General features: G+C 39.0%; 1 protein-coding gene across 1 annotated transcript; it reads left to right on the top strand.

Moving 5' to 3' along the window:
* The first annotated feature begins 3288 nt into the window (after nucleotides 1-3288).
* On the top strand, nucleotides 3289-9886 carry LOC116225974 (toll-like receptor 1). The gene is made up of 2 exons (XM_031588695.2): nucleotides 3289-3934; nucleotides 6054-9886. The coding sequence occupies exon 2, from the start codon at nucleotides 6143-6145 to the stop codon at nucleotides 8597-8599; it is 2457 nt and encodes an 818-aa protein (XP_031444555.2). The 5' UTR covers nucleotides 3289-3934; nucleotides 6054-6142; the 3' UTR covers nucleotides 8600-9886.
* Nucleotides 9887-11356: the final 1470 nt, after the last annotated feature.

An 11356-nucleotide genomic window follows, 5' to 3' on the forward strand; every position in this document is an offset into this window, starting at 1 on the left:
TGCTTAGATGAGAGCACGCACCTGATGTTGGAAAACATATCTTTTAAGAGTGGAAGATTTTAGCTGGGGTTTGCTTACCATTTTGCAAAAAACTTGTGAACTAAATCTATCTCTGGCAAGACAGCTGATGTGATTAAACCAAAATATATAATTACAGGTCTAATATATGTCCTATATCCTTGAGTGAATTATGTTGGAAAAGGAGGCTTGTGATAAGAGTGGAGAAATATTAAATCTGGTACTTTGAAATCAGAAGTTCTCATACTGTTATGGTCTTGTCCATGCTGTGTGCTAGATAACTGGCAAAACAGCTGCACATGCTGTGAATCGCTGCATCTAGTTTCTCAGATTCTGCAGGGGAGAAGATTTCTCTAGGGATATACCAGGATATTCCAAACAATTATTTTAGCCTGTGCCATACTCTGAACACTTTATATAAAGACAGTTACAGTCCAAGAAGAATATTTTCCCATGCGTAGGGCTATGTGTTGACCTCACATCCCATGTCACCCTCTCTGCTGGCACTAATATCTTTGCATTTGGGGAGCTAGCTGCCCTTTTCCATGCACACAGGTTATCTGTATTTGTGGCTGGTTTTACAGAGAAAGCTGTAACTGCTAATGCACTCCACGTATCAGAAAAGGGTGTATGTAAATATATTCTGATGTCAGATACCATATCAGCAGATTCCTGGCATTTGGCTAGTCATCTCAGTGACTAGCGGGAATGCTATTTTATTTGTTGCTATTATTACAATAGTATCAACAGAGAGAACTGATAACATAGGAGTTCACCCTTCAAAACCCAGAAAATGTGCAGAATGAAGCAAATAAGATTTTACATATGTTTAAGTTGTATGTATAGAGCAAACCAAGCCATGACAGAATGGAAGTCAGGATGCACTTGGGGGCTGCCCTGCTGAGAGCTCAGCTATTTTTTTTATCTTAGAAACATTACTAAGCATCATCACCGAAGCTCAACTGCACCAAATGAGACCAAGGAAAATTGCTTGAGAGGGAAAAGGGGGATTCCATGGGATATGAGGCATTCTGCTGAAGGGAAGGTTTAAAGCCTATCCCAAAACCATGTTTTTACTCAGTGTTTCAGGTCAATACATTTTTTTTCTTTCAGCAACCTTTACCAAGAGTTCCTGTAAAGATCATTTTCAGTCAGTCACTGCTGTGGGAAGCAGTACTGATAAACCAATAAATGAGAAAATTCTGTTTTCTGCAAGATGGATCTTTGTTATGGGGAACAGAGTTTGACTTCCATGCTTTGTTCCTTGTATCTGTCTACGTCCAAACAAAATAGGCTTGGGCATTAAATGCAGCAATATCACAGACTTGTAGTGGCATTAGCATTCAGTTTGCCTAAATGATACATAGGAGTAAGTTGTGACAATGAAAGAGCTGCTACTGAAGTTAAGGTCCTTGATATGACCAAACATCAACCTAGCTACTAACAACTTCTAAGAATTGTATTAATATTTAGTAAATGCTTGGATGAGTCCAATTGCTTTGGATATGTTTTAACTCAGTGTTTTGCACATGCAAGTTACCTTTAGCTGTTTCCATTGGAGAGATTTGTCAATCACTCAGGGACAGCACCAATCCTAAATAGCTTCTGAAATCCAGCTGAGTGTAGCTGCCGTTCCTCTCTAGTTTAGGAAATACAGTATGTAGGCAGAAGTGTGAAATGCACCTTGAAGAAGATTGGTTAGGAGATTGCTCACTGGTAACATCAGTTACAAAAACAAAATTAAAAAAACACTCCAGAAAACAGCAGCAGCACAAACTTAAGAAATAGAATGAGATTTCTGTGTGAGTAAGGGTATGTTCAGGACAAAGGATAGTGTTTAGCTGCTGCATTCAAAATGCATGGACAGAAATACCCTGCTTTCCTTTCATATCATGCAAAATGACTTAATCAGTAAACAGAAACCACCCTCAAACAAAGCTTTCCTGAATGCATTAGGAAAAATAACATCAAGTGCTGCCCTTAAGGAATCAACAGAAGTAGTTAGGAGTGTTGGTTTTATTTTAACTCTTTCCAAACTTTTCTTTATGGTATAAATTTCTCTAAAGTACATTCAAAAACAGTTTTAAATGTACCTTAAAGTCTGATAAAGGAGGATGGAGAAGAAATTAAACATATTACAAATAATGATGTAGGTACCTTTAGCAGCTTTGTGTATACTGGAGTAAATTTTGAAGAAAGCTGACAATGTTTTTGTTTTTGTTTATACAGCAAAGATTTTTCAGTAATTATACTGGCAGGAAAACTGGCATTGGTTTGCAGAATTTTGTTCTTAATTTGATTATGATAATAATATTCTGTCAACATGAGCCTTAGTCTATTCATTTTCATGGCTTAATGTTCACCAATGGCAACTTCTCCTTTAAGATGAAGAAAAGACAATATCAGCTGACAATCAAACTCTTGCTGCTTATTGAGAAACACTCATGATCCCCAGTCTTGTCTGGGGAAACAGATGGCTCAGGGTGTTACCAGCAATGAGTTACTCAGATCCACTGTGCTGGGGAAAGCAGAATGCTTTACTGTCATCAGGTTTCAGCACAAAAGTCCTTCTCACCAATCTTAAAAGGAAAGATAAATTCTTCCAGCAAAGCAAAAAGGTTATATTCTTCTTTACAAAACTGAAAAGGTAATTGTAAAAGAGAAGTTTTGAAGGATTCTACTGCAAACTTCAAGTATATCTGGCACCAGTTGTTAGAATAAATTTTCATACTTGTCAGCTTTTTTCAGCTGAACGCCTTCTTGCATTTAAATCTCCTTCAAGGTGCTGTTTTATTGTGGGGAGTAAGCTCTAAACTGAGTCCAGAATCAGCCAGGATGCTCCGGTTTGCTTGTACATGAAGAATTCATTACATACTTCATGAATTTAATCTTAAAATCATTAAGATTAAATGAATCTTCATTTATTTTACTCAGCTTCTTTCTTCCTTGCTAATTAATCTTACTGAAGCATGTTAAATTAGTTTGGAGGCTCATGGGAATTGTGTGTTTTCAGTTATTCTGACTGTGAAGTGCACTGATTCTGCTCTGTTGATTTGCTCACTAGGCTCTCTTACCCCTATTCAAACCTTTAATTGGATGATTGCTCTATTGGATTTCTCCATCACTCGATTGCCCTCTATTGCTTTATTCTTCATGACTGTCCTACAGCTTTCATGTCATATAGTATTGGCAGGTTTTTTTTGTTTGTTTTTGTTTTTACAGTACTTTTGAATTAAAGTACAACGTGGGGTTTCCCTGATTTAAACACCTATGCCATATCTAATGTAAAGGTGACTGACCTGTAGAAGTTTTAAACTGTGTTAGTTTACCCTGAAATACTTTTTGAGATCTAAGCTAATAAGTCTGCTAATGCAACAATACTTCATGTGCCTGCTGAGGGAAATAACTCAGAGGGGTAGAGTGCTGCCAAAGGTTTTGATATGAAGTGCAGTGGTCTGTAAAAGTTCTGCTTCCTCTTTTCTGTGCATGCAAAAGAGGAGATGCAGTTGTGCACTGTGTAACCAACAGAAATGGACAACATTAAAAATGCAGAAATATTTACATAACCTTACTTTGGAGAACAGCAGAAAGGCTTATTTCCTCCTAAACCATACAGATAATTAAATGTTGCAGAAGCAAAAGTACTTTGAGTTTGGATTGTTAAAAATTTCCTTTCATTATGCTTTTAATACCTGCATTGCAGGGAAATTTTATTATTACTTAAGCATTATGCAGCCTCTACATAAAAACCTGTTCTTCCTATTTCCCAGCATAGCAGTCAAGGGACAAGCATCTTGTGTGAGACTCTTCAGCTTGAAGATTACATATGTTTGAAAACCTGTTTTGAGGTTGTTAACTGAGCATGCAGTAGTCGTTTGCTGGCTCTTCACTCAGAGATAAATTCAATCCATAAAAGGTGGGTGATATTCTCTGCTTTGTTTACTTTTTTTCTTTTGTTATATGTCTTCCGATATCTACCAGATCTCAGGTGCTCGTGCTTCTTCCTGCCTTTTGAAATTTCAGTGAAAATGCTCAATTTCATCTTGAATTTCAACATAGAAGAAAGAAAAAAAAATGGTATGGCAATTTTCTTTCTCAACAAATTCTAATTCAATAGCATTCTTTAATAGTGTTGGATGGGTTACTGCTGATCTTAATATTTTTCCATCAGACAAATCTGCTTTATTCTTTATGTGTGGCACACTTCGGGGTTATACAGTGTGGGCTGTCCTTTTTTGCAGTGTATAGAAATACACTGTAAATTTAAACTCATCTACTAGCAGAGCATGGACCAGAGGATGTTTTCCTTTTTTTCCTCTCTTCAGAAAAATATCTTGCTTTGTTCCTTACTCAGCATCTCCCCAAAGTTTCTGTGATTTGAGAAGTTTTTTGCCAACCTGGACTCTGACACACAAGGTCAGCTACCCTTTGAAGAAATCTGGGTCCTTGTCTTGGTTCTTCTTGTAAGTTATATTGTACATTGGCCAACAAGTTCAGCTTCATTTAAGATCTGTTCTGTGGTCAGATACCCTAGCACAGCTTTCCGAAGACTGAATTTGACTTCTCAATTGGATTTTACATGGATTTTGTAGAGGTAGCTTTACACTTTAATGATTCATTATTTTAGTGCTCCTGGTGAAGTTAATTACATGTATTTTGGCTTTAGTTTTCTGAAAGAAAATTTGATGAAGCTTTGCAGGAGACTCAAAAGGGAAGGAATGACTTTTGATATCAGGCAAACAAAATTATTAGCGACTAACACCTAGAACTAAAAATAAAAGAATGAACATGTAGTTTTTATTAATAAAAGATTTCCTAATTGCCTAGGGAAATAATTTAAAAGCCTTTTTTTTCCCCAAATAAAACTACTGGAGGAAAAAAAGACCAACAGACACTTTCCCTCCTGAAAGAGTTTCAGTCATTCATACTTCCGGGTGTCTGCGTGTTGCATCTGTGTTTTCTGTGTCATCCTGTCTTGACACAAGAGTAATGCCCAGTGCATATTTTTTCATAATATGACCAATGCGTTTCCATCTTTGTAGACTGCTGATAGGCTTGACCATTTATTCATTCCACTGGACCGTTTTCCATAGCCACAAAAATTTTCCTCCCTGGATGTTTGATCTTTAGAACTAGAATCATTGTCCCTCATCATTTCTACAGAGGCTCTCTGTTTAGTTGTCAACTATGGGATAATTTGAAAAATGTAGGAATTTCTTAGAACACTCTGAAATCTTGGAATCTTCTGAAGTTTCGTGGTTTTTTTTTGTTTTGTTTTTTTTGTTTTTTTTTTTTTTTAATATAGTGTAACACTTCTTTATAGGGAGTTTTCAGGTATGCTGTAACTTTCCTGTTAGTATGCTTTCAGATACACTGGCATTACCATATTCACATAAGTTACAGTAAAATTCCTCAAGCTTCTCAGCTTACTGGAAAAAAGAAGACACCTATATATTTGTGTTTCATTGGAGTGTTTCATTGAGGGTTTGCATGGCCATATCCTAGCTCTCTGGAATGTGAAGAATATCCTTTAGCTCTTTTGAGTAAAGATGTCTCTTTTGCACTGGTTCCTGTGAGTCAGTGGGACTTTTGAAGGTTTTCCCCAAGTGTGTCTGGACATGGAGTATAGGGAAAAAGCACATGGGAGGCTTGCTGTGTTCTCCTTTACTCCCAAATATATTACAATATCATAGAATCCTTAGAATTGGAGGGGACCTTTAAAGGATATGTAGTCCAACTCTCCATATTGATATCTATTTGTATCATTTCTGAAGATAATTGAGAAATTCTTTAACAACTCCGCATTTTTCAAACATACCACCAATAGTTCTCCTATCATTATATAAAAATTTGTCTCTACTTAACTCAGAAAATCAATAACTGGAATTTTTGATGTTTTTTGGTAATGTCTTAGAGAAAGTATGCAAAAATATATTTTAATTATGTAATTTTTGTACTGTATTTTATTTTAGTTGAATTTACTGTTTATTACAATTCAACAAATTCAGGAAAATCTATGTGTTTTCTTCTCATAGGTTGGACTTCTTACTGAGGCATATTGAACGGAGAACATATATATGCTTTTGTGTTTCTCTGAAGAACCAAGAAAATTCTGAGACATATAATGGGATCTCTTACAAGTATCTATGTCTTTGCTTGTGCGTTTTTATCCATAGTTTGGAATAATATCCAGTCAACTGTGGAAAATAAAATTACTGCAAACTATTCAGGAAATCTACTAACTAAAGTTCCAAAAAACATTCCAGCCCATACTCACGTATTAGATTTATCACATAATAGGATCTCTGAAATTACTAACTTGGAATTTATTTCTCTTCCTGACCTTCAAGTATTAAACCTCTCTCATAATCTAATTACAGAGCTTGACTTCAGTGTCTTCATATTTAATCAAGATTTAGAATACTTAGATTTATCTCACAATAACATTCGGACAACATACTGTCAAATGCTTGCACGTCTTAGACATTTAGATCTTTCTTTCAACAAGTTCATTGTCTTGCCAATCTGTCAGGAATTTGGGATCATGTTTCATCTGGAATACCTAGGATTAAGTGCCATGATGATACGAAGATCAGACTTCAGATACGTGACACATTTGCAGCTGAACACTGTCCTCCTAACCTTAGAAGACTTTTCTCTGTATGAGCCTCTGAGTTTGACAGCTTTAAATACAAGGAACCTTCACATTGTTTTTGCAGCAGACCAAAACTTCAATTTTTCTCTCTTATATGACGGAATGAGCACTTCAGAGAAGTTAAAAATATTTAACTTAAGATACACCTTGAGCCACAGAGATTTTCCCTCCCCTTCTTTAGAGCTTCTGAAGAACATCAAAGCAACAGATCTCATGCTTGAAGCTGTGGACTTGGAATGGACAGTCATTCTGCAAATTTTTCTGTTAGTTTGGGATTCAACTGTGGAGCGCTTAACTGTGAGAAATTTGATTTTTCGGGGACCAGTGGTGGAGCAGACTGAATATAAATTTCTATCCCATTTAAGACCTCTGGAACGATTTCTCTCTTTGGGTGGCTCCATGAAAGCACTGACTTTGGAGAGCGTTCGAAATAAGGTGTATTATTTCAACCAGGAGATTTTGTACAGATTCTTTTCAGAGATGAATATTGATAGTTTGACAATATATGATGCATGTATGCCACACATGCTTTGCCCCAAAACAACAAGCTCATTTCAGTATATAAATTTTTCCCGCAATACCCTGACGGATGAATTGTTCCAGAATTGTGACACTCTGGCAAATTTGAAATTACTTATTTTGAATAGGAATAAATTTAAGAGCCTTTCCAAGGTGAGCTTCATGACCAGCCATATGAAATCACTGAGGTACCTGGACATGAGCAGCAACTTGCTGCGTAACAGTGGAGCTGAGAAGCGCTGCCAGTGGACCGATTCTCTGTCAGAGCTGGACCTGTCCTCCAACCAGCTGACAGAGTCCGTGTTTGAGTGCTTGCCCGTTAATATCAACAGACTGGACCTTCAAAACAACCAGATCGCCAGTGTCCCCAAGGGGATCGCCGAGCTGCAGTCCTTGAGGGAGCTGAACCTGGCATCCAACAGGCTGGCCGACCTGCCAGGGTGCAGGGCCTTTGCGGGCCTGGAGATCCTGAACATAGAGAGGAATTTGATCCTCACGCCAAGTGCCGACTTCTTCGAGAGCTGCCCGAGCGTGAAGGAGCTACAAGCTGGGCAAAACCCGTTCAAGTGTTCGTGTGAGCTGCAGGACTTCCTGCGCCTGGAAAGGCGGTCTGGGCGCAAGCTGTCCGGCTGGCCAGAGGCGTACGTGTGCAAGTACCCAGAGGAGTTGAGCGGAACGCAGCTGCAGGACTTCCACCTGACCGAGCTGGCCTGCAACACGACTCTGCTGCTCGTGACAGCTCTGCTGCTGACCCTGGTGCTGGTGGCTGTGGCGGCCTTTCTGTGCATCTACCTGGACGTGCCGTGGTACGTGCGGATGCTGTGGCAGTGGACGCAGACGAAGCGGAGAGCTTGGCACGACTGCCCCGAGGAGCGGGAAACCGTTCTGCAGTTCCACGCCTTCATTTCGTACAGCGAACGCGATTCGCTGTGGGTGAAGAACGAGCTGATCCCCAACCTGGAGAAGGGGGAGGGCTGCATCCAGCTGTGTCAGCACGAGAGGAACTTCATCCCTGGCAAAAGCATCGTGGAGAATATCATTAACTGCATTGAGAAGAGCTACAAGTCCATCTTTGTGCTGTCCCCCAACTTTGTGCAGAGCGAGTGGTGTCACTACGAGCTGTACTTTGCCCATCACAAGTTGTTTAGTGAGAACTCCAACAGTTTAATCCTGATCTTGCTGGAGCCGATCCCTCCATATGTTATCCCTGCGAGGTACCACAAGCTGAAGGCTCTCATGGCAAAGAGAACCTACCTGGAGTGGCCGAAGGAGAGGAGCAAGCATGCCCTTTTCTGGGCTAACCTGAGGGCAGCTGTTAACATTAAGCTGCCAACATCCTTTGAAACAGATGAGGAGCAAAGTGACGTCACATCTACTAGTAGTATGACCCAACATCTGATTAAGTGACTTGACTATTTTACATTATTTTTCACTATTCAGTGTTTTGTAGTTTTTTTGTTTTGTTTTGTTTTTACAGTATTCTTCGGTTCTCACAAAATGTTGCGAAGTCTTCCTGAATTGCTGTTACTTATTTTAGTTGTGCAAGTAGTCAGATGTTTTGTTATTGTCACATAAAGAATGAGAGAGAAATTTTGCTAGTGATTGCACTTATACTTTCAACTCAAGTTGCTTTAATTTGGGTGCTTCCCATTGATTCCAACCCTATTTGAAAGTAAGAGAGATACTCATCAAATCAGTGCTGTCAGGAATATTAAAGTCATGGCCTTAATCTTTGCTCTGACGAGGATTTTGTGGAGTAAATGTGGTGGGGATCTTCTTCCTTTAGATCTAACTAAATAAAACAAACAAGAAGAAAACTCTAGTTTGTAACTATTTGTATGCCAGTGTAATAGATGTCAAGGATATAGTATCTCTACACCTTCAGACCTGTCTTTTAATTACCCCAGATCTGTGTTCATTTCTGGCAAGTTTTTCCCTTAGTCAGAGACAGAGACTGTCCTGAGTAAAAGCTGGAAGTCGGAGCCATAATTCCTGTTTAATATCCATCATACTTCGCTATGCCCTACATTGCCATTTGCCTAGATTTACCCATTAAGTAATGATTTCATGGAATTCGCCACTGATAGTCTTCAAAATAACAGTTAACTTCTGAATTTATGATTTTTAATACTATTAAAATATTATTGATTCTACTGTATTCATATGAAGATGTATTGTGTTATTTGTTTTGCATTTTTTCTGAATTACTGTTACATATATCTCAATCATATTTTCTTATCATGAACTCTTTCACCTTTGAGGGCAAGAAAACAAACAAACAAAAAAAGATGCCTCAGTCTATTACAATTTGATTACAAAAAGTTTTCTCAGTTGCATCACTGTCATTCTTCTGTTAAATAATGAAAGATATCTTCTTGCTCTCTCTCTCTGCAGCTGTTAAGAAGCAACCAGCTTTATAATGTAGTTTTGTAGGTATTTAGAGTATGTCACATGGTAATATTGCAGGAAAACCCCTATTATTTATAGAAAGCTGGTAACGCTGCACGTGAACAATAGGAAGCAGAACTTGCACAACCATTGAGAAAGAGCTGCATTACCAGAACTGTCACTGAATTAGGTCGTTTCTTGTTTAAACTCAGAAGACTGATTTTTTTGGGTTAAATCCCTTGTTATCTCTAAGAGACATCAAATCACTATGAGTGACTTTATTTTGACAACCTAATAAATGTCTGATTTTTTAATGTTCTTAACCTACTGTGGTACTGTGGTATGTCTGGTGGCCAGGAGCTGCACAGTTGCCTTCCCCACTTGGTGGAAGTGAGAGGCCCTGTGGCTGCTGCAGGTGAAGTGGGTGAGCCAGAGGGAGGACGTGATCCCTCTCACGTGCTGCTAACCCCACAGAGGGAGATGAAGGATGCTGTGGCTGACAAGCAGGTTGCCTGGGGGCAGGGTGCACCGTGGGGTCTGCAGGATTTCATGAGGGGAAGACCTTGCCCTGTCCTGTGCGTCACCTCATAGAAACCTCTGAGCAGCCCAGGCAGCAGGTACCAAGGGCTGCCAGATTCATAGCAGAGGTGACATCTAATGTGGCTGTAGCCAGGAGTTGCAGCTGCATGTCCTCCTCAGGAGGTTTTCTCCACTTGCACAGCCTCACTATGTGCAGACTGTTCACTTCCTCAGTAACACTGCTGTTAAGCAGCTGCCTGGCTCAGCTTTAGTGGCTGCTTCATGATGGCTACAGCCAGAGTCTGTCTATGATTGAGGGTCTGAAAAGCTGCCCAGCTCTCAGATATGTAAGGAGTTGTTCAGAAATACAGGCCAACGCATTGAGCTGGTCATAGGCTTTGCAGCCTCTACCTCTCCTGGGCTCATCCGAGCTTTGCAGCCCAGAACTCTACCAGAAACCCTCCTAAAATGCCTTTCTCTAAACCTTTACAGTCTAAGGGTATAAAGTACAAATCTTGCAACAAGTACATATGCAGTTCCTGTTCACTAGATGAGAAAAGAGGAAGTAAAATTTCTCAAGTCAGACTTTCCAATGTCCATAGATCTTACTAAGCAAGACTTTTAATTTTTTAAAATTTTTATTTATTTATTTATTTTTAATGTGCATTCATAGGGCTGTTTCCTGGGGAGTTTTCAAACCATGCAGGATTCAGGACATGAATAGTTGGTTGAAATGTTGAAAAACAGCCATAGTAATGTCTGTATTTATAAAACTGTTTTCAAGAACTCCTCTCACTGAAATCACAGGACTGAAAGCATATATGAGAACAACATCTTGTATTGATTTTGTTAATGTTTGGTCAGACCAGAATTTTAACTGTAAAGGGTATGCTGAACACATTTTCATGGCTGAAAACCACAAAATCAATCTTGAAACCTTCCACATATTTCTGCATGTGATGAGATCAGACTCTAACAGAAAATAAGACAGAGGTAAGAACTTTGTTTCTTAATTGTGAGTGAAGAAATATTTTCTTAAAATGCATTCCAGAATGCCCTTGACAAACCTGATGAGGTTCAACTTAACAAAGTGCAAGATTTTGCGCTTGGGTTGGAGCAATCCCAGATACGTACACTGGAAAAACTCCTTGAGAGAAGGACCTGGGGGTCCTAGAAGATGAAAAACTAAACATGAAACAGCAGTATGCTCTTGCAGCTTGGAAGGCCAGTTGTAACCTAGGCTCCATCATAAGAGAA

The sequence above is a fragment of the Phasianus colchicus genome, chromosome 4 (assembly GCF_987193195.1).
Source record: "Phasianus colchicus chromosome 4, bPhaCol1.hap1.1, whole genome shotgun sequence".
In the NCBI taxonomy this organism is placed as follows: domain Eukaryota; kingdom Metazoa; phylum Chordata; class Aves; order Galliformes; family Phasianidae; genus Phasianus; species Phasianus colchicus.

Excerpts from the sequence above, each read along its gene's own strand:
- LOC116225974 (XM_031588695.2), top strand. The coding sequence starts at position 6,143 with ATGGGATCTCTTACAAGTATCTATGTCTTTGCTTGTGCGTTTTTATCC.